Source organism: Trifolium pratense, linkage group LG5 (genome assembly GCF_020283565.1).
Source record: "Trifolium pratense cultivar HEN17-A07 linkage group LG5, ARS_RC_1.1, whole genome shotgun sequence".
NCBI lineage: Eukaryota > Viridiplantae > Streptophyta > Magnoliopsida > Fabales > Fabaceae > Trifolium > Trifolium pratense.
Window position 1 is genome coordinate 52,316,366 of NC_060063.1, and position 23,624 is coordinate 52,339,989.

General features: G+C 32.6%; 3 protein-coding genes and 1 non-coding gene across 4 annotated transcripts; all 4 read right to left on the bottom strand.

Moving 5' to 3' along the window:
• Positions 1 to 675: 675 nt before the first annotated feature.
• Positions 676 to 3,121, bottom strand: LOC123885473 (protein KINESIN LIGHT CHAIN-RELATED 3-like). Its single transcript, XM_045934758.1, has 2 exons — positions 1,305 to 3,121; positions 676 to 859 (listed from the first exon to the last, which is right to left on the bottom strand). Exons 1-2 carry the CDS (start codon positions 3,119 to 3,121, stop codon positions 676 to 678), a joined length of 2,001 nt encoding a protein of 666 aa, XP_045790714.1.
• Positions 3,122 to 4,321: 1,200 nt separating this feature from the next.
• TRNAL-UAG lies at positions 4,322 to 4,401 on the bottom strand. Its single transcript has one exon. It is a non-coding gene; the product is annotated as a tRNA-Leu (tRNA).
• A 451-nt stretch (positions 4,402 to 4,852) lies between these two features.
• LOC123887546 (serine/threonine/tyrosine-protein kinase HT1-like) lies at positions 4,853 to 7,530 on the bottom strand. The gene is made up of 3 exons (XM_045936877.1): positions 6,870 to 7,530; positions 5,476 to 5,931; positions 4,853 to 5,191 (listed from the first exon to the last, which is right to left on the bottom strand). Exons 1-3 carry the CDS (start codon positions 7,227 to 7,229, stop codon positions 4,949 to 4,951), a joined length of 1,059 nt encoding a protein of 352 aa, XP_045792833.1. The 5' UTR covers positions 7,230 to 7,530; the 3' UTR covers positions 4,853 to 4,948.
• Positions 7,531 to 16,030: 8,500 nt separating this feature from the next.
• On the bottom strand, positions 16,031 to 18,392 carry LOC123885869 (CASP-like protein 4A3). The gene is made up of 3 exons (XM_045935209.1): positions 17,727 to 18,392; positions 16,835 to 16,970; positions 16,031 to 16,447 (listed from the first exon to the last, which is right to left on the bottom strand). Exons 1-3 carry the CDS (start codon positions 18,260 to 18,262, stop codon positions 16,256 to 16,258), a joined length of 864 nt encoding a protein of 287 aa, XP_045791165.1. The 5' UTR covers positions 18,263 to 18,392; the 3' UTR covers positions 16,031 to 16,255.
• Positions 18,393 to 23,624: the final 5,232 nt, after the last annotated feature.

Sequence of the window (23,624 nt, forward strand, 5' to 3'; positions counted from 1 at the left end):
GATACAAAAAGTTGGCACATTCGTTATCTTCTTTCAATGTATGATTAAAGAAATCTTCCAAGAAAGTGAATAGAGCTTAACATCAACAATAAGATCTAAGGCTGTCTGAGAATATGATCCCATGATGACACAAATTGGTTGCCAATATCCCACACCAATTGAAGACCTCTCAAAATATCTGAAAGTTCTGCCAATAAGTTCGAAATCGAAACTCTACCACACGATTCAGAAAAACCATGAAGCCAATTACCCTTATCGTTTATCAAAATACCTCCTAAACCTGATTACCAGGATTGCCAAAAGAAGAGCCATCTACATTGATTTTAATAAAGCTTTCCGGAGGAGGATTCCAATAGATATGACGCGTCACACAATGTTTATTAATGGGGCCAAGAGTACAAACTATGGAAGAATGATAAGAGACTATGCTATTGATGGAAGCCAAAATATCATTGCTTAACATATCAAAATCTTATAATTAGTCTGAAAAGGAATAATGTGTGGTTAATTAATTACATTGTATATACAAATAATATAGCATAATTTAGTAGTGCAAATAATTCAATTTCATCCCCAAAAAACTACTACCACCTTGACATCATGACCATTTCTTTATCAATTATTCTTTTTACCTAGCTTTTCTAGAGCTACATTAAAACACAGTGTTTTTCATCATTAATCATCAAAGACATCTAGAAGGAGCTCAAGTGACTTGGTTTTTCTGTTCCGAACTCTACCTGCTTCCTTCAACAACACATCCAACCTTCTTTTCTCATCAACAACATCAAAGTGTGCTGTCCCAAGTTTTTCCTCCCTCACAACAACAATGTACTCCATAATATCAATTGCATCATTCACCCTGAAAATACAATATTATAATGCATGAATGTTAGTTAGTACATCAACTCATAACAAAAGATGAAAGAAACGATAAAGCGGTGTTTTGTTACGAAGTTTGGCCAAGTATGCCTATGTCTCTAACTACAAAGTAACTACATTTCTGCTTATTGATTGTAAATGAATTAAGAGTTCGAAAAATGTTATGCGAACACAAAGTAACAGACAAAAATACGACAACATGCACCGTTTGACTTTTTTATTAATTTTCTGAGTTGCCTCGATGTGCGTGCATAGAGTGGATGACATACATGTCGTATTTTTGTCTGCAAAATGTGATGTTCCAATAACAACCCTCTTAGAGTTTACTGCGTTAGTACAAGTCATATATGGTCAAGATTACAAGAATAACCTTGAACTGCGTAACAAAAAATAAAAAAGACAATAAAAAAATATAGAATGTTTACCTGCCAAGTGCATCATATGTGCCAGCCAGATTGCTATATACCCCAATAGTTTCAGGGTGATACGGACCATACTCTTGTTCCAGAACAATCTTGGCTTCTTCAAATAATTTTGCAGCCTCGGTTAACTCGCAGAGCTCCACACAACAAAGACCCATTTGATTAAGAACAATACCAAAGTAAGCCGATTTTTTGTCTCCCGTGGCACGAAGCTTTGAGATGGCATTCTTAAAAGCATTGTAAGATTCAGTTTGGTTTCCCAATACATAGTATATGACTCCCATTTGAGCTTCAATTCCTGCTATTGTGTTTTGCTGACCAGGAGCATCATTATGTATCTCTAGTGCCTTATGCAGTAACTTGAGTGCTTGTTCAAGCTCATTCATCGACTCATAAATAGCTGCAACATTCACAAAACCACTGGCAATCTCGTCAGAAGGGACACCAGACATGGGATTTTCATAGATTTTAAGTGCATTTTCACAATATGATTTTGATTCCTTTATTTTCCATGTCCTAGTATACAACTCAGCCAAGCGTACATAGACCGATCCAACCGCAGGATGATTCTCTCCTTTGTGAGTCTTGAAAACCGCTAACGCCTTTTTATATGCCAAGATGGCCTCATCGTATCGAGCCAACGATAGGAATGTGTCTCCAATGCTGCAATCAACGGACGCTACTTCAACCTCTTGGCCATTTGATACCATTGCCATGCTTGCTAAAACAAGGTGTTCCAATGCTGCTTCATGATTTCCATTAGTTTCACATATAAGTCCCATTAACCTTCTATCCGCCGCTTCTTCAAGAGTAGAGGGTGAACCATTTTCTCTGTGAATATCAAGAGCCACTTGACACAACCTTTCTGCCTCATCAAATTGCAATGCTTGAAAATTAGCTTCTGCCACATACCTACAAGTTTCACCAACTCTTGGGTCTATTTCTCCCAAAACTAGTTTTTGTACTTCCAACCCTTTATTGTAACATATAATTGATTTCTCAAGCTGGCCTAACATGGCATATGTGTCTCCAAGCTGCATGTGACTGGCGAATTTAGCAATGGCGTGTTGTTGACCTTCCTCGACCATAGGAATCTCAACCGATCGCTCTAGAATTGGAATTGCCTCATTGTAATCCCCCAAACTGCAATATATTGCTGCAGTAACATGTAAACACATTACCAAATCCAAACTCGGTTTCCCATTCGCAGATTTCTCAAACATTTTCATCGCTTGAAGGGAATATTCAAGCGCTTTCTGCGTATTCTCTCCTAACGAAATCAAGTCCCTCGCTTGTTTTAGTAAAAATGGTCCTAGCTCAGGATTATCAAATGTTGGCGTTTCTTTGGAATCTTTGGAATTCTCTACTCGGCTTTGTGACCTTGATCTTACAATAGAACCGCTCTTAGGTTTTGTCGCATTAGTAGTAACCGTTGTATTTTGTTTTCTCAAATTATTGTTGTCATTCTTCTTTTCAATAGGAGGTTTTGTATGAGAACTTTTTCCCTTAGCTCTTGATTTTGTTGGTGTTTCACTGCTAGAATCCTTCTCCATCTTTTTCTCCATTTCAAAATCTGCATTCCTCAATTTTACTTCATCAAGATAGCTAAAATCTGAATCAGTTAAAGACCAATCACTATCAGATCCAAAGCTTTGACTCGAGCGTGATCGACAATGAAAACTTTTTACGTCACGCCTCTCCACACTTTGTGGACTAAAAGGTTTTCTTGGTGAATTGGTTTGGTTTAAGATTTTCTTAGATGGAGAAGGATTCTCAAGCTCATTCATTTTTTTTCCTTCAATTGTAACAATACCTGGCATCTTTGATTTTATAGAAATCAAAGAACCTACAAAAATACATTATAATTAAGAATCTACAAAATAAAAGCTCCCAAAATCACATAACATTAAATTGATGCAAATGTTTCAAATCATTGATTAATTAATGTATTTTGCAAGATGCTTTAGAAAATGAACAAGTTGTTCATGATTAATTGAAAAATAACACAAATACATAATCAAGGATGTAACAATGTGTATATATGTTTCATTTTGTTGTATCATTGTATTGAGATTGAAATGCATGGATCAAAAGACAATGTGGATTGAAACAAGATAAATAAATGAGAAGAAATACCTTAACAACAATGAACACCAAGCCAAGCCAGAGATAGGAAAAGAAGAAAATGTGAAATAAGAAAAAAAGATTGAAATTAAAATAAAATTAAAGAAAATTCTATAATATAAAAATAAAAGTTTTTCTTTGTTTGGTTTTGCAGAGTTGGAATTGGAATGGAACTTGTTTCCAAACCAACTCAACTGCGCGCAAAATGTAACGGTTATGGTCCTTTCCTTTTTCATTTCTTCCTCTAACCAATGTTCCAATGAATGCCACATGGCTTTTTCACTTATTTTTTCTTATTGTATATATTTTTTTTATATATATAAAATCTTTCTCACATTATTTTAAGGAAAATACACCCAAAAGAGATAGAATATAGGAAAATACTAATATATACTCTAAGGTCAGTGTAACATATGACTTCATGGATGTTCACCTGCTTAGCCAAAGTAAGGTCGTGGTGGATAGCTTGAAGCTCGGCAAAAAGATTTTTAATGTGATCCAATATGTGACATTGAATAATTTTATTATAATTACAAATGTCATTTTATATTATCAAATGGTTGAACTGATAATTTTATTAAATATTTCAACTTACAATCGCTGTTTTTACCAAACAAATCCAAGATGGTGCCTACTATGGAGATTACTTACCAAGAGCGCTCTCTACATATATCCCACATATTTTTAATATTTAAATATCAAATGGTATAAGTTTATTAATAAGACCTATTTAATAATTTATTTTTAAAAAAATATTGAGTTGAAGTGATTGAATTTTATTAAGTACTATCAATAAAAAAACTATAAATGAGTAATGGATGCTAGAAGAGTACAAATCCTGCGAGGAAAGGTACAAATTTAAGAAAACAAAAAATGATTTTTAAGTTAAAAAAGAATGACGGCTGTGGGATTTGAACCCACGCCCTTTCGGACCAGAGCCTAAATCTGGCGCCTTAGACCACTCGGCCAAACCGTCTTATTGTGTTCTTTGTTGAGCATTTAAAATATATAAACGCTACCTTTCTCAAAATTAAACATACCACCTTTCTGTATATTACTTCCGCCGAAATTTTCCTCAAAATATATAAAGCCATAAAAGGTAGTTAAATCTTAAAGTAAAAATCAATATTAGTCCCTATAATTAGCAATGCTCAATTTAATCCCTAGAAAAATAATCTGAAATAAGTTAATTTTTATTTTTCATTGTATGCAAACTCTCTTTGGTTAAGAAGTATACACACTTATTAGCCGTACAAAGAAACATGAGACATAGAAATTATCTTTCCTTCAACTTTCTTTCCAAGTTAGTCCAAGTTCATTCATTGATTTGCATAATTTTCTTTCCTTCCATCGTACCAAACGGACCTTAAGAGTGGAATTTCTAGCTACTATGCTACTTAACAAAAAAAAGCTCCGTAAGCAAGAAGTTAATAGAAATAGAACCACACTAGTTCTTCTTAGGATTGATATAATACAATTACAATTATAGTCAGATTATTACAATCATATTCCTAAGCCTCCTCTCAAGAAGTGAAATTATTATCAGCATTATTACATTTTGGTAAGAATTTAACAAGTACATTATTTGGACTTGGTTTGTAGGTAGAGAAAAATTCTGGATCCTGCTCAAGTGAATCAGTATATCTCTCCAAAATTGATACTATCTCAGTAAAATGTGGCCTTTTATTAGGATTGCTTGACCAACACCTCTTGATCAGATTAGTAAATGCCAATGGACAATCAGATGGTAATGGAGGCCTTGCATTCTGCACAAATATACAAACATACATGATATTTATTAATTACGATTTGCGTTCAAATTTACATTTCAAAATTGTGATTAATGACGTTCAAAATCGTGGTTAATTGTGTTCAACTGATGATTAACGAGCTACGACACCTAGTTATATCAAATGAACCATCCATTGAACGCGATTAAACATGTATTTGAACTTCATTAACCACCGACTGAACATGATTAAGCATATATTTAAATTGTATTAATCGTCTAAATTATTGTCGAAATTTGTTGTCAAGGTCCAAATAATACCTTGTGAGTTACTGCATATGCTGCTTGTTCCGGTGTCATGTTATCAAATGGTGTGAGTCCTGTTATTAGTTCCCATAGAACTATGGCAAAACTATAGACATCTACTTTTTTCGTATGCCGTTTTTCTCTGATCATTTCAGGCGCCATCCAACGGTAAGTTCCGGTGAATCCTTTCGCGCTGCCGGCTTGAGATTCTAAACATGAGATACCAAAATCTGCCACTTTTACACACATTTCTTCATCCAGTAACAGATTTTCTGATTTGAGATCCCTATGAAGTATTCCTTGAGAATGAAGATATTGCATTCCCCTTGCTATGTCAAGGGCTAATTCAAGAACTAGTTTGAGAGGAACTGAATGTGGTCCTTTTTGTTGCAAGTATTTTCTCAATGAGCCTCCAGCCATATATTCAGTGATTATACAGAACACTGGTGGTTTCTTGCAAGCTCCAACAAACTATAATGATCAATCAAATTGTTAATAACTTCAAAAACATGCTTCACTTCTATATTATTTAGCAATTACAAACTCATCAAGTGAAACATTTTTTTTAAGTAGCCTTAGTGGCTAAAAATTTTGCTCTTAAGATGAATAAATGGGGGTGTCCGGGGTTCGAACACTGACCCCTGCATATATAATGCGATGTCCCTACCAACTGAGCTATGCTTACAGGGACATCAAATGAAGCATTCTATTCTCTTTAATAAACAACTCTGGTTTCAAACATCAACTGTATATGTATATCACTGATGACCATTTTTCAATTGCTTTAGAGAGGATTCAAATTTTATGTCAAATTCTTATCACTGAACTAATAGCTCGCGAACTTTGGAAGAGAACGAGTTCACCAACTAAAATACATCTCTTACAGTACTAGATCAGTAGCAACATCCATAACACACAAAAATCACAATTTTTTACTTTGCATGAGAAGGATAACTTAAATCAAAGATGAATCAAGGAGTAGTAGCAAGGTTACTCAGTAGGAACATATCCGAAAAAACATCTAGGGATCGAAGCGTCAGACATATAAATTTAATAGTGTCCCTTAAACACTACATGAAAGTGCTAAATTGCTTAAGACCACATGTTAAAAAAAAAGGACCTTAGTAGGTATCAAAGAATCATTCAAAACAAATAGTATAGTATATACAATAGTATAGTGTATACAATAAAAGGACAAAAAATACTGAGGATCATCAAAGTCAAGATCATAGTTCTAAATTGCAGTATGTAACCACAATTGCGGCCCTACGGCCGCATTTGCCTGTGATTTGCCATAATATCAAAGTTCATAACCACGAACCCAACCACAATTTCAACCTATGGTCATTAGTAACTATTTTCTATATAGAAATAGAAATAAATCAAATGATTGAAGAAACAGAACTTACAGCAATGATATTCGGATGGCGCAACCGAAACAACAAAGCAACTTCAGAAGTGAAGTGTTTCTCAAGCAAAGCAGCCAATTCTTCATCTTCCTCAGGTTGACTAACAAGCTTAATAGCCACATCCAAATTCTTATAGATACCTCTATAGATCCTGCTATGTCTCCCAGAATCAAATTTAGAACCAATGAATAACTGAGACATATCAGCATTCCAATCATCTTCTTCATTTCCCTTTATAGCTGCTCCAGAAGAAACTACATACTTAGACCATGAAACTGCTCTCTTATATTCCCCTAATGAAAGTCTTCTCCCTGATCTCACATTGTTAGAAAATTCTTTCAACCAATACAAATTCTTCATGCTTTCAAATTTAATATTTTCAACCAAATTTCCAAAACTAGAGTAAATATTTTAAACAAAAATGCATCATTTGCATGGTATATAACTAGTTAGAAAATAAAAAGAAACCATGTCATTATGTTATTTTGTAAATGTGTAAACAAGAATTATATTATTATAGTAGTAGTTGTTTTCATAATTAGGAAAGCACATAACTAATGATATCAGAATGGTCTTAATGTTGTTGAGAAGTGAAAGGGCAAAGTTGCAAAAAGCTGGCTCTTGCCACCTCTTTGAAATAACACTGACAGTACTTCTCTACGTCCCCAACGTGCGAAGTTATACTTATGAGGAGACAAACTGGGTCTACTTGATCATGACCCTTATCTTACTTACTTTCTTCACTCAAAATATATATATATATATATGTCCTATAGTTTCTATATAATATAAAATTATCATCTTTTAAAGTTTAACTTTGGTAAAGATTTTTAGTCATTTGTACAAGCACAAATTCTTAAATATATGATGATTATTGATTTTGAAACCACTCTTTGCTAATTTTTATGACTGTTCTGAATAGAAACTCCGAGTATGAGCAGGACTTACGATGATGGTGAATCGATGAAAGACATGTTTCGTGAATAAATGTGAAGGCCGAAATCTGGTGTAGATGTAAGAGGGAAGTGTACATGCAAACACTCCGAACATCCTTGAAGTGACCGAGAGATGTTAGAAATAAGACATACTTTATAAGATTTTAGTGTGACAATCGATGTACGTAGTCTTGGGTTTGGGCTTGGGCTAACCTAAAATTCCCGAACAATTACTATTTTCAAATTTTCAATTCTTTTTCTTTTCTAAAATAACCTTGGTTATTGCATAACTTTTACAAACTAGCAACTTATATTATGATAAAAATATAGATTAATCGATCTTCTTGTTGGGCCGCGAGGGGGAGTCTCACTGAGTTGGATCAAAACATTGGACTAAGAGCAACCATACAAGTGACTCTACTACACTTTCACCTAAAATTTTAAAACGTTATACCACTGTCAGGGGAAGTCTCATTTGGTGGAATCAATACATTGGACTAAGAGCAACCATACAACTGACTCAAACACTAGACTTTCCTCAAAAACCTTAAGACATTAAGTTTACAAGTGCTCTCACATATATTTTACTCAACGTCAACTCTTCCAACCAATGAGAGACTTAACTCACAATTGATATATCTCAACACTTTTCTAAACTACAAAGTTGAAATAATATAAATTACTATGATAAATTAATATTGTCAAATTCTTATAACTTTAAAGTGAAATGTATACTCCTTTAATTCGGACCTGGTTCTCCTGTTATCCAAATTACACGCAGTATCATGCTGTTTTCAATCATAGTCATTGGTTTGAGATCAGACGGTTCATATTACACATCAACTATAACACAGTCCAACAATTTTAGCCATTGATCAAGATCAGACAACTCACAACGCAGTTACCACGTCAAATCCGATTCCCTTTAATTCAACCTTTATCTTTTTGTGGTGAATGATTGCACTTATTGGAGAGTAGTGGAGTAGATTATTGGAAGTGGTGTTGGTTTAACATTTTTCTTTCTATTGTACTACATGTACCTGTTAGGACTCAAGAGGGTCAGGGGTGTGTGTTAGATCAAACTCAAATTATCCCAAATCATAAAGAGAGAAAAGCTCATAACCATAAACTTTGTCTGAGTTGTCTTCACTTTGACCACCATCAGGTGTGCCCCTCACAGGGAACTTCAATTTAAGGCCAATATTTATTATGCTACTATTTCAATGTGTGGCTGGCAATCCAATTATTGATTGGACACAAGACACTAATTATTGTTTGAAACCAGGTAGGGGTAGTTTCGTCACATTACTTGTGGACCATATATACTTTAGACTTAGCTGTGTTGAAAATGGACAAGCTCACAAGCATAACAAACAAAACAAACGGTCCTCTTCCGTATACGGTCTTGTCTTTGTCAAATTGTCACTCACTTCCCTTCCTTATTTTAATTCAACTCTCATGTTTCCATCACAAACTTCTTTTATTAATTACTCACTAACCATGTTTTTTTTTTCCATATTATGTACGGTTTCATTAAATTTGTGTTTCTATTGCTATTTAATTTTTGAAAAAAATTGCTTGGTTCCTAAGTTATAGAGTATGTTATTTTACATGGCTTATGAATAACTTATGATGCAAGTTACAAGACAAAATTATTTTAGAATTAGATTTTATTGCTACTAATAATCATATAGTTATGCATAATTTTCAACTTTTCATGTTATGTTTCTTTGGGTGGTCAGATTTGTCACTTTTGTTGTCGAAATTGAACCGTTTCTTTTCATCATACTATTTATCAAGATAATAAATGTGCAGATTGATTAACTAAATATAATGTCTCTTCTGAGAAAGTTTTCGTCTTGTTTAATTTCTATTTCAAACTTTACACTATTTCTTGTCAATGTCTTGAAGTTGTTTGTGTGAGATCGTAATTTTGTTTTCTTTTTGTCTTTTTCCATTTTGATAAAAAAAACGATTTACTAGGTAAGAGTACTAAATTGTGTACTAAATATTATTGTTCCATATATCATTTCAATATAATTGCGAAATAGAGAGGAAATGCCCTCATAGGATCATGTGATCCGTCATGTGTGCATGGCCGGTTAAGGGTACCCCTTGATAGCTGATATGCTTCCTTCATAACCAGCAAGGTTAGCACTTCACACGTCTTAATTAGTTACTTGAATTCCTATCTATCTCGTGGGTTGGCTATCTATAATATGTACTGGGCCAAGGTTTAATATTGCTAGTTCAATTCAATGAACATATTGATCCAATACCACGTGTTCCTGTCCAACGGCCACAAAAGACAACCTTCTGTAATGGCCGATATAATTGGTTTATAATGTCGGGGGCCTATATACCCCTTTTATGCAAAGGGCTCAATATCTTTTTGATTAACTCTAAAACTCCCACTTCACCAACTATTTACTTAAAAGTCAAAAAGTCTTGCAGGTACAACCCCCTTCGCAAACAATTGTACGAACACGATGTTTCACCGGGACAGAACCATTCTAATCAGGTAAGATTAGATATGGCAAAACGGATCGGACCCAAATTGGAGAATATGTGGAGTGTGATCTATACGTAGCAACACGGGTGAACCAATGGAACCTATCCCCATCTCATTGTAATTAATATTTACTTCTTTGATTCGTCTTATATAATGTCACATTTGTAATATTTAATTTAAGTTTAAACTCAAATAATTACATATGAAATATTCAACTTAACAATTTCGACATTAACAATTGAGATATAGCTTTTGTTAAAAAAATAAAATAAAATAGAGATATACCTTTAAGCAAATATATTTATTTGTCTTATATTGTCTCTTTTGTATTATCATCAATGAAGCATGAAAATATAGAATTATTAATTGCATCTCAACATACCTAACTAATTGTAATAAAAATGTTTTAGGAAATGGAATTTATTTTATCATTACAACCAACACAACGAATCATTTTCTTACAAGATTAGATATTTACCAGAGTAGAAGTTTTGTAAAAATACCAAGAAATTGATTATCCAGTTCGATGTAAAAATGACATACGTTTGAGAGAGAGCAGCTCTCCACTAACTATAATCAATGTTTACAATGAAATCTCAAATGAGTTACAAGAAATTAGTCCAAAAACAAAATCCTTAATTTCTACCCAACCTCAGAAGAACAAAGATGAACATCGAATCTCACTCGCAAGGTGTTTGTAATGTGTTTTCAACCTTAGAACTAACCCAAAAAACTCTCTATATCATATCATATTATAATTAGATCTTGAACACTCAATGATTCCCTCATTTTTTGCCTATCTAATTATTTTCCAAACCCTAGCCTCCAAATTCAAAAAATCTTTTAGAAAAGTGCAGGTTTATACTAGTGTTGTTCCACGCTCCCCGTGCATGCCCATACGCTCCCCACATACGCCGAAGGTGACATACGTGCCCGCGCATGAGGTAGTAGCCAAAATCATGAAATTCGTCAAAACTCAACATTCCATGCACCCCGCGTGTGGTGCCATCCGTCCCGCGTGAGATGCAAGATGCAAATCTTCAAACTGAAGAAAACTTAAAATTTTTAAGACACAACAAAAGAAAATTAGAAAAATTTCTATCATGAATCCAATGCCCTAATAGGTGAAATTAGGCAATTCTCACAATTATTATGCAGAATAATAACGTGTTGTCGGCAATAAGTCTTTACCAAACAATAATCTATTTTGAGTTATTAAAATGCATACGTGATGGACAAACTAGTAATTGATGTCGTTGATTTTGTTCTAGCTTCTCCATAATATTCTCTTAAGCAAATTGCTATACTTATCGTATATTAAGTTAGGTGACAACACATATGCCGCAGAAGGTACATAGTATATAATAATCTATGTACTATCTGGTAATATTGGTTGACAGGCCACGTGACCTAACAAAGATTAATTGGTACACAAATACAAAGATCAATAATACGTCTCCGGCCCTATATATAAGAAAAATTTGACTTTTTAGATTTATTGTCATATGAATGTATTTATACTATATTATAGTTTAGATATATCCATTTCACAATGAACCTAAAAAACAAAATTTTTCTTATATATAGAACCGGGAGGGATGCGGTTTGGTAGCGAGATTATGGGTCTGTTTGTTTCAGCTTTAAAAAAATGGATTTTTTCTTTGTATTTTTGAAAATAGATTTTCTAAAACCGTTTTTCAAAATATTACAAGTTTTTTTATATTTGTTTTTTCTAAATTGAAACTTTAATTTTGACATCATATTACATAAACATACATTATTGGAGATCAAAATATAGTCAAAATCACAATTTTTTGAAAAAATTGTATTTCAAAAATGATTTTTATGAAAATGTATTTGAAATAGCTTCAAAATTAAGTGACTTTTTCGAAATTTTGATATCCCAAAAAAGTTTCAATAAAATGATCAAATACCTAAAATAACATTTTAAGAATAACTATTCAAACCAAATTTTCATTTGAAACTTTTATAAAAAATTTCTTAAAAATTGTGTAACACTACAAAAATTTATTTTGAAAAAATCTATAACAAACAGAGCTATGTATAGAATACATTATACAATCTCTTGTTAAGTTGCTATACTTTTTTTAATCGTGTTTACAAAGAATTGAAACCTATTATAACAGTGATATGTCTATGAAATTTTACAATAATGTTAGATAATTTGATATTTCAATAAATGTCTCAATGACGTGTTCTTTGTGTACTTCCAAATATGGGATAAATTTGTAAGAAAATACAAATGTGTGTGGTGTCGTGGAAGGGGTGGGGTGTAGAACATAGAGGAAAGAAGCTCCTTCAACTCAAGGGAAATGTGGGGTGGGGGTTGTCAATATAGCCTTTTTCTTTCATTCTAAAAGCCCTTAAGACAATCTAATTTAAGATCAACGAAAAATGGGGAAGGAAAAAAAAAAGGACCAAGTTGTACATCAAAGTATGCACATATAGATAGGATGTTTTCTCTTTAGACCCTCCACGGTTTTTTTTCTCCTATGGATTTTATTTTTTTGTCCTTCAATAAAAACTTCGGTTTTTATGAATCAAATTTTTTTTGCCTTGAAAAAAAATTCGGTTTCTGTTAACCGAAATTTTTCTGAATTTGAACTAGAAAAAACTTCGGTTTATGCAAACCGAAGTTTTTATCAATGACAAAATTGGAATATTTGGGGTATAAAAGATACATCGGGGGTCCGAAGAGAAAACATCCAAGGTTAGAAACCCCCAAACATTCCATTTTAGGAACCCCACCCTATTTGGAAGGGGGAGCAAACCGTTGAGATAAAATCTTAATTTAATGTTTTTAAAAACAAACATCTTACATTATATTTTTAATGAATATTTTTTTTTTGTTACAAATTTTAATGAATATATTTAAAACCCTCAAATTTTCAAATTTACCCTTTATTTTTATTTTTTTGATAAGCAAATTTACCCTTTATCTAATTCAGTCTGGATGAGATTTGTCCGGATTGACCGAATCTAGTAGGTATGAATATAACAACTAATTCCATCCTTTTTTATCGGATGGGCTAATCTAGTAGGTTATTATTTTCAATTTCAAACACAACCAGAATATTCCATCAAGTAGTGCATATGATTTAGAGAAAACTTAAAAAAAAAAAAAAAAAAAAATTAAAGTTAAATGGACTACCGGAACAATCCATCCTATAGTTTATTGTAGATAAAATACAAATACGCTATCTAAAATCAATGATTTTAGAGTTACACTGTCTTTACTTTCAACTAAAATAGTGTCAATAGAGTCAATGAATGATAAGATAGTGTATTGAAGCACAAGCTTTGTGAAAAAAGGATATGTTTAGAGTGGTTTTGAGTTAGAGTGTTGGAGAAGATTACGAGTTTCAAACTTCTGATCAAACTTTATATGCTACTAGACCAGTCAATCCGAACAAATCATGGGATTTTGATAGAGCTTTGAGAATATTTAAATTTTCTAATTAGTTCGGTCTAGGTGTCGTCAGAGCAATTTTCTGGCCCTTGTTGCGCTTTCGTAGTATCTCAATCGGCCCTGTCCATTTGGCTCGTGTCTGAAGCCTGATGTGCTTCTCGTGCCCAAGCGTCATTGGTGACAGTGGCAAGACATCTTAAATTGCTTCAGGGAGTGAAGGACCTGCATTAAGTGGAGTTCTTAGGCTATTACTTTTGTATGATTGCAAAGTCTTCTTGAGTTAGCTTTACTGATATAGAATTTAGGATAAATAGTGTTATACCTCCTGCAAAATAGGCAAGTTTTGCGTTACCTCCTGCAAATTTTTTTTTGAGATTACCCCCTGCAATGGTAAGATTCTTTGCGTTACCCCTAGTTCAACAAGTGGGCATATAACATGGAAGAATCTTGACGTGGCATGACACGTGGAAATTAATTTATTTTTTATTTATTTTTAATTGTCAACTCATTAATTAATGTGGGTTTTTAATTAAAAAAACTTAAAAGTTATATTTTTATGAACTTACTTAAAAAAAAAGTTTTTGTTTTTTTTTTGTTTTTGACTAAAAGTTGTTATTATATATATAAAAAAATTCTTATATATATATAATAACTAATAATAGAGTAACAAAAAAAAAAACGAAGATGAAAAAAAAAACTAATAATAATAATAGTAACCAAAAAACTAATAATAATAACTAATAATAACTCGAAGAAAGAAACGACGAAGAAGAAGAACGAAACTGTGAAGACGAAGAAGAACAAAACTGAGTCCGTGAGGAGGTAAAGCGATTGTTCGTCGGTTTCATCTTCGTTTTCGTTCCGTTCATATGCAGCGATTGTTCTTCGTTTTCAATTTCAATTTGGGGGTTAGGGCAAAGCGATTGTTCTTGCGTTACTATGTGATTGCAGTTTTTTTTTTTGGTCACTCTATTATTATTAGTTATTATTATTATTATTATTATTAGTTTTTTGGTTACTATTATTATTATTAGTTTTTTTTTCATCTTCGTTTTTTTTTGTTTCTCTATTATTAGTTATTATATATATAAGAATTTTTTTATATATATAATAACAACTTTTAGTCAAAAAAAATAACAAAACTTTCTTTTAAGTAAGTTCATAAAAATATAACAACTTTTAAGTTTTTTTTTCATTTTTTTAATTAAAAACCCACATTAATTAATGAGTTGGCAATTAAAAATAAATAAAAAATAAATTAATTTCCACGTGTCATGCCACATCAAGATTCTTCCATGTCATATGCCTACTTGTTGAGCCAGGGGGGTAACACAAAGAATCTTGACATTGCAGGAGGTAATCTCAAAAAAATATTTTGCAGGGGGTAACGCAAAACTCGTCTATTTTGCAGGGGATATAACAATATTTACCCTAGAATTTATCTCAGGCTTTTGTATTTTAATCATTTGAACTTTTGTATTTTAATCATTTGAACTGTTGTTGTTCTCAAGCTCTAAGTACTCCTTGTACTTGGAGTTCTCAGTTATTATAAAGTCCTTTTGCTTTTTCAAAAAAAAAAAAAAATGAAATTTTCTATTATATGAGGATGCTTTTGGTTGACATGAAGGTATAGACTATATCTCTTTTTTCACATGCTGTAAGAGCCCACCATGACATTCATACTCAAACATTATTCCACTTCACTTATTCCTTCATACTTAAGTGTTGTGTCCATTTACATAAAGTAAAAAAGCATAACCAGTTCAAATCCTATTGTGTCTGTACTGTATTGAATCGGTTGTATTCAAAGGCTTGACAGGTTTGTTTGGGTATATGTTGCACATGTTCTATTTGAGTAAATGGAATGGAGGAAACCGCTGATGTTGGGATTAAGGAAGTAGACTATAATCTCGGAACCAAGCTCAACGCGGCCGGCATGTTCCGGTATGGTATGATTTGTTGGAAATTATTGTTTTTATTGTAATGGGGCATTAGTTTAGTGTTATTTGAGCAATCACTAAAAGTTGAAAGAAAGGTTAATGATGATGCTATCAATTATTGCTTTGGTAAAGCATGTTTTTTATGCTCTTATATAGGACATCAATAATTGCATTCAAATCAGTTAACTCCTAACCTAATTCTTAACCCATTTGTTTCTTAGCACCTTTTCACTTAGCAATGATTTTACTTCATGTTTGCTTTATCCCTTGGTTTCTATTGGAATGGACCAAGAGAGATAGGTAGATTTTGCAGCATTTGTAAGATGATACTCATACAAAGAAAGTCCAAATAAAAAAATTAAATTGTATTCTAAATCAGGACAAAAATCTTCATCATCATACTTCCAACATCTTGCAAGGTATGTGTACAAAAGTCTGTCTATAGTCTATACAGGTAAAAATTCATGGGACTCTGTTATTTTGAATGCATTTCTCATCAGCAGTAAGAAAGAAAAAAATACAGAAAAAATATAAACAGATATAAATAGTAGTATAAGGTTAAAGTATTGCTAAGGGTAGCGATTACAGAGATTGTAACCGGAGATAAGTGAGCTAATAGCAAAGGCGATAAAAGCAAGAAAGGCTAATGCAACAGAAGCACTAGCCATCTCTGTGAATTCATCTTTCCCCCAATTTGATTGCCAGTCATCAACCCTTGTGGCTGCTGATGATGCTGATGATATCAGAAGATATGCCAGAACCTGCCCATCAATATTTATCACAGAAATAAAATGTCAAGACGCGAGAAAGTTTTTGAGGGCTTGAGGCCAAAATGGATTGATTTATTTGATCTTATTTACTAACGTAAGTATATGTGAGATTCTTCGAAATAGCTTGTGGAAACAATTTAAACTTATGTTGAAGCTAAAGCCTTGATTTCATAATGTTTTCATAAGTTCTTCGGGATAACTTACGTAAATAGCTTATAAGAAAATAATTGGACTTTATATTTTGTTGTCGAAATAGCTTATACAGAAGCACTTATTTTTCTTGGTTACAACAGAAGCACTTATCTAAACAAGGCATAACTACAATAATGTAAGTGAATTCTGGAGTGGATCATATTACCAATAAAAAAAGTAACTTGCCTGATCCATGAGGAAATCAAAATGAAAACGCAGGTGGTGATTGATTATGTGTTTTCCCCTGATAAGTTGATAAGCCAGTTCACCCGCTTGAAACCCCGCATATACAAACCCAATAACCGTCATTGACAAACAATACCTACAACCCCATAATAAAAACGCCATTAATTCATTTTAGTACACAATAAAGACCATATTAATCACAATAAACTCAATTAAACACATTTCAATGAAATTAACAATTGATAATGTGCTGACTGCTGACCCAAATAACTGAAAAAAGGAAATTCATTATTAAGATGTTACTTACTTTTATTAGCAAAAATTCATTTGGTTAAGTTTATTGAATAAGTGATATACCGTACTCACGAATCTATGAGTCTGTTTGGGAAGGCCAATAAGCTAGTTTATAGCTTTTACCTTATAAGTTCAAAACTCTGTTTGGTAACAGTTTTTAAAAAAGAGCTTATAACTTATTTTACTAGCTTATAGCTTATTTTTCAAACGCTGTTTGAAGTAGCTTATGAGCTTATAGCTTATCATTTTTTCTTCCAATTTTACCCCTATCATCTTACTTGGAAAAATTTAAATATTAATTAATTAAACATATATTTTTTCATGTCATTTCATACTATAAGCTAGTTCCACAGCTAATTTTACCAAACACTAGAAACTCAATCTGCTAGTTTTATTTGCTATAAGCTAAAATCTAGCTTATAAGTTATCCGCTATAAGTTAGCTCACGAGCTATAAGCTATTTTTTACCAAACAGAGCCATAACCAAACAATGAAGCATTGAAAAGCAAAATATGGAAAATTAATATACTACTAGCATGTAGAAATAAATTGAGAAATTTAAAAAAAAAAAATTGAGAAAAATTAAAGAAAAGAAAACCTGTATTCTTTGTAGCGATCAAAGGAATCACCACTCCAACCTTGAGTCTTATCCGCAGCCATAACAGAAAACGAAATCAGACAAAGCACCACTTCGCTTAATCGGAACCCTAACGCAACCTTTCCTGTCATCACATCACTTTTCGACCACGCCGGCGTCACCGCCGTTGTCCTTGGTCTTCCCCTACCGCCTCCGTCTACACGACCTGCTCCGGTGGCTGACGCTCCCATATTCGTTGCGGTAAGTGGAGGATCATTTCTTATGGTTCTGTTAACCACCACCGCCGGTTGTTCATTCACCGGCGGGTTCCGGTGCTCGGAATCCGGTACGGGGACTGATACTTGAGAGTGTTGTATTGAAGGCTCGATGATTATGATTGCTCTGGAGTTATCTCGGTGGTCAGTTTCCGGCGAGTTTTCGGTGGAGTGGAAAGGATCGCCGCCGTCGGAGAGTGGAGAGGATCGGAATCGGAGAGGAGAGTGAGGAGAATCGAAGTGAGACGAGGAATCGGAGTTCCTCGTGGGTGGATTGTTCATTGTTTGTTTTGGTAGAAAAAAAGAAGAATAAGTTAATTTGATTTGGATTTGACGAATTTTAAAGGGAATGAAAAAAAAGAGGAATAAAGAAGAAGAGTGTGTTTGGGTGGTGGAAAAGTTTAAAAAAAGTGAAAACGAAAATTACACAGAATAAGGGTTTTTGAGCTTCGTGGTTTTCAGTGTAGGACCATGACACGTGGGTTTTGTTCTTTCTGTTTAAGATCTTATTCTTCTGATTTTTTAAGAGGAACACCAATTAGATATTGACACGTGTAATAACAGAAAGATTGTGTGATGACTTTTTGATCCTTGGAGTGCAAGGAGAAAAAGTTGACTCTGCTTCACACTGAAAATAGAGTTAAATTATTATTTTTGAATTTTTTTTATCTCCTTTAAAAATACAGTATTTTTATCAATATACCCTTAATTATTGTACTTTTTTTCCTGTAAAAAAAAAATACCCTTAATTATTGTACTTTTTTTTCCTGTAAAAAAAAAAGTACATTATTTTTTACAAAAATACTCTAAAATAAATTAACTTATGAGTATTTTTCTTCAAGAATAAAATTGTAAAAATAATACTCATTGTCAACAAATTTAACACATTCAACTTTCTGAATTTTGGTCCGGTTAAGAAATCAAGATACAATTAATGATACTTTACCATTTATACTCTTACAAAAATTAAAATATTCGTTAAATTGATTTTCTCTTTCTTAATAAAGTAATAATAAAAATGACTTAACCTCCGATCCCCGCAACTTGAAGTCAGAACTGACCCTCGAACCGATTAAACCGGTGGTGAAAGCAAAAAAAAAAAAAATACTTAACTTATTAATTTTTATTATTTCTTAATCCACTTGTCAAATTCTAAAAAGAACAAAGTTTTGGGACGGATGAAGTATTCCGAAGAAGAAAAGATGGCTAGAAAATGGTCTATTATTTAAATGAGTCAGGATCCGTTGACACCAACTAGTTTGACATCAAATGTTACACCTCTCAATAACGTTTTAACCGATATAAATTTTATAAAATCCACCGTTGGATTGAAAGTTTACATCATATAGATCATTTGTGTAAAATTTCAAATAAATCCAAAATCATTTGATATGTTATTGAGATACATTAAAATTAACGGTTTTTGTATTTTTTTAAATGCCGTTAATCTTTATGTGTCTCAATAGCATATCAAATGATTTTGGATTTGTCTGAAATTTTACACAAATGATCTATATGATGTAAACTTTCAATCCAACGGTGGATTTTATAAAATTTATATCGGTTAAAACGTTATTGAGAGGTGTAACATTTGGTGTCAAACTAGTTGGTGTCAACGGATCCTGACTCTATTTAAATACTAAATTTGATTATTTACTTACTATTTTCCAGTGAATAAATGTTTTATTGTACAAACTCTGGAGCTCTATATAGTGTTCACTCATTTATTTAAAATGCTTTTATCCTCCCTTTGTGGAGGCTTTCCTTGTGTGCTATATGTGATTTGTTTGAAGTCAAAAAATTTGATTATCTACTCTTTGTTTGTAACTCAAATGAGACCAGCTAGTTGCTTTTATATTTTAGAATAATCTTACTCACAAGTTCTTCACACAACTGTCCCAAAATAATTCCTTCACACAAGTTCTTGAAAACGATCTTTAACACTTCTTAATAATAATGGGGAAATCAATAATGACAACTTTATATTTAGCTTGATATGTAGTTTATCCTCTCACTGCAACAATTTGTTAGTTGAATACATAAGATAAGAGAAACTTAATGATTGAATTCAAGTGTTTAATAAGTTTCGATTAAAGTTTAATCGATCAGGAGAATAAGAGTTTGGTCTTAAATTAAAATAATCAATGACTAGACCAAACTTTAGTTATCTCAGACACTTTTATCTATGTTGATTCACAAGGGGAGCTCGGGAAATCATCACACTAAACTTTAAACAAGTATATATAAGTGAAATTTGACACATCCATTAGTTTTTTTTTTTTTTGAATAGCGACACATATGCGTTAGATATATGAGTCCCACACAATGTTATTCAACATTTAATTTTTCATTCGATGTATGACTTCTAACCAACACTTTCGATAACAAAATAATTGCATGAACTCCAAGTGGGTCCAAAAACTTTTACAATGGAGAAAAGTAATAGATTTCTTTCATGTGTGGGCAAACTTTAGTGTAAAAAAAGGCAAAAATTCCATCAGACTTCAACCAAAACGTCAATTTCAAAGGTTCCTCCAATGCGTTACAATGACATTAACTTATTAACACAAATCAACTATGGGAAGCAACCTGCAAAAGGATGAAGCTCTCACTTCCTACCTCTCACAACACATACACCTTTTGTGTCCCTCCCACTACCAAAAGCAAAGATAGGTTTATACAGGAATCAACCTACAATAACCATGAAAAAGCATCTTTCTCACAAACTTATCTTTGAGTACCATAATCATATAAATATTCTTATTTTGTTGGCATGTTAATTGATATTATTATTAATATAAACATTCTTTATTCTTTTCTCTTGTGGAGTATAAGAAGAATATAACTTTTACTATTATTTATTGTCTTTGCAAAGGAAAGAATGTAACACAATTTTAATAGTTAGTGAAATGAGTATAAAAAAGAATCAAGATAGAAAAGAGTATGGACAAAAAGGACATAAGAATTTTGAATTCATGAAAAGGATTGAAAAGCTAGGGAGAATAATTACAAGCTCTTGCAAGTTGGTAGAAGTAAAACTATCTAACAAAATGTAACAAAGAATGTGTGCACGCGCGCGCGCACACAAAGTGAAACATCCAAATGTAGAGTACAATTACCACTCCCAGCATTTTGAGAAACGATATATTTGGACCGGCTTTCCCAATTTTAGCCCGGAATGCCACCTGAATACAAAATAGCAAGTCTAAGTTTTCCTATGAATGATAAACATAATAAAGTTATGTGATATGACAAGGATCAAGAAATTCATAATGCATTAACCTCGCCAGCAGGAACAATAAAATCACCGGTCAACTTCACTCCCTCTACATATTCAAAGAGCTCGGTATCTGAAGGATTGTTCGCATTGTCCACATCATCCCAGCGTCCAAATTTTCGCTTTAATTGAACAAGTTCAGAGCCATAGGCATCAAATGAACAAACATAAAGTCCTATATTTCAACCAGAAGATTTCAACCTCAAGTTGCTCTTTGCTCAAATTCTAAAGAACATTATTGACATAAGGATAAGCAACCTCACCATCAAAAGGATCTGAATCGTCACATAGATTCCTTTAGCCAATGTTGTTGAAGATCATGGTTTGCAATTTGGTAATTCCTATATTTTTGCTAAGGATGTCCAGCTCGGTTTACGAGCAGTTTGATTGACAGGTTGGAATCTTTGAAAAGATGTAAATAAGATATTATTTATTTTCTCATAAAGGGTCTTTTTTTTACCGTTAAAAATAATATTAATCGGATTTATTGTGCGTGGATATCTTAACTAATGATTCCACCTCCTACTCCTTCCCCCCGCACACAAAAAGAGTGCTAGAGTTAGAAATCACTCTCTGTCCGAAGTATGGAGATTTTTTAGCTCTAAAGGTGCGAAGCTATTTTCCCCATCATTAAACCAAATTTATTCCTCTCTCACAGAACGAAGAGATTGTACTCTTTTAGCACTTGGAAGATGTAGAACTGAGATGCTCCTTATATATCGCCAATAATCTCCATATTTAGCTGTTGAAATATCATTGCAATCATATAAAATGTTGTATGCTTTATTAGCTATAAAAAATGAAATGTACGGTGAGGATGACCTCCATCAACTTGGCATATCATCACCGTACATTTCTAGAGGTGTCAATAAGGCCCTAAACTAGGGGCCCATTTATTAGGCCCCCTACTAAGCCCCATTATAACAGGCCCCTTTTTAAATATTTTTAGATAATTTCTCTTTCGACCTCCGGGCTTTCTTTTATACCCCCTAAAACCCCATTTTGCCCTTCAAAATTCGAAAAAATTGGAACACAAAATTTCGGTTTTTACGAATCGAAAAAACTGGAACACAAACTTTTTCGTTTTATGTTAACCGAAATTAGGAAATTTTGGGTTGTTGTTTCCTCTTATTGCTGCCATTGTTGCAATTGCGGTTTCTTCCAAAATTTCTCTCTTTGGAGTCATTGGTAAAGCTTGTCAGTATCAATCTCACTTCACTCTTCAGATTCATTCATACATGATGTTCTTGTGTTCGTCGCCGTTGTTCTACCGTAGTTGGCCATCATCCTCTGTTCATCATCCTCTGTTAATTTTGTGCATCATCCTATGTTCATCACCCTTTGTTAATTCTTTCCCATCCTTTGCTTTCGTTTGTTGTCGTCGCCATTTCTCTACCGTCGTTTGCCGCCAATATTTGATTTTTTCAACTGCTAAATCGTAACAATTTTTTAATTCTGTTTTAAAAACTACATTTATCTTTTACTTATAAAATTATTATGAGTTAATTTTTATCATTTTTTTCTTTTAATTCTTTAAAGTTTTCACAAATTAAAGAGTTTTACTTTTTTTTTCTCTAAAAATAAAAAGGCATTAACTATCCAAACTGATGGAAGTCACACTCACACTAGGAAAATCACTACAAATGAAAAAAAAAAAAAAAAAAGTTCTAGGTTTATTAATTTAAAGAAGTAGAATGACCTCGATGTGCAAGTAACATCTATAAATTTATTCCATCGCAGTCAATATCATGTAATTTAATGTTCATAATAGGATTGTTGAATATGTAAAAGGATGTTTGCAAATACATGTTGTAGATAATAAATATTTGTATACCTATCGTGAATCATATTCTCTACTTTCATTTTAGAATTAGATTCAATTAACACATGTTGCAACTTGCAAGTGCTCAAATTGAATAAGTTGAAGGTCGAAAAGAATTACCAGTTACTATTTAAGTTGCAAGAGTATTAATGGAATTTTTATTAATGTTTTTTCAATCTCCAATGGTGGATACTTTGAGCACCTCTTCAAAAAAAAAGTATTGAGTATATCCATAGAGGTACACTCTTTATTCACCAAGAAAAAAGGTAAGCTCTCTTCTGCAGAATCATCATTTAGAAGGGGAACTAAAAAACTTAATTTGATCTGTAAATTGAAGAAGAAAAAATAAACGAATTTGTGTGATTAATTGTTTTCGATCAAGTTTAACTAAATCTACGAAACCCAAAATCACATGTACCACAAAAAACTGAACTTTTTCGAATCAGATTATTATTATCTTGTTAATCTTAGGAAAGTTTTTGAAACAGTTTCTCAAAAGTGTATTTTGAAATTCAAAAATATAATAAATTTCAAATACTTCTCAT

Coding starts and splice junctions, on each gene's coding strand:
- LOC123885473 (XM_045934758.1), bottom strand. CDS start 3,121: ATGCCAGGTATTGTTACAATTGAAGGAAAAAAAATGAATGAGCTTGAG. Junction 860..1,304: donor ACATATGATGCACTTGGCAG/GTAAACATTCTA, acceptor TTGTATTTTCAG/GGTGAATGATGCAATTGATA.
- LOC123887546 (XM_045936877.1), bottom strand. CDS start 7,229: ATGAAGAATTTGTATTGGTTGAAAGAATTTTCTAACAATGTGAGATCA. Junction 5,932..6,869: donor GCCATCCGAATATCATTGCT/GTAAGTTCTGTT, acceptor TGATCATTATAG/TTTGTTGGAGCTTGCAAGAA. Junction 5,192..5,475: donor CATATGCAGTAACTCACAAG/GTATTATTTGGA, acceptor ATATTTGTGCAG/AATGCAAGGCCTCCATTACC.
- LOC123885869 (XM_045935209.1), bottom strand. CDS start 18,262: ATGAACAATCCACCCACGAGGAACTCCGATTCCTCGTCTCACTTCGAT. Junction 16,971..17,726: donor GATCGCTACAAAGAATACAG/GTTTTCTTTTCT, acceptor ATGGGGTTGTAG/GTATTGTTTGTCAATGACGG. Junction 16,448..16,834: donor TTGATTTCCTCATGGATCAG/GCAAGTTACTTT, acceptor ATTGATGGGCAG/GTTCTGGCATATCTTCTGAT.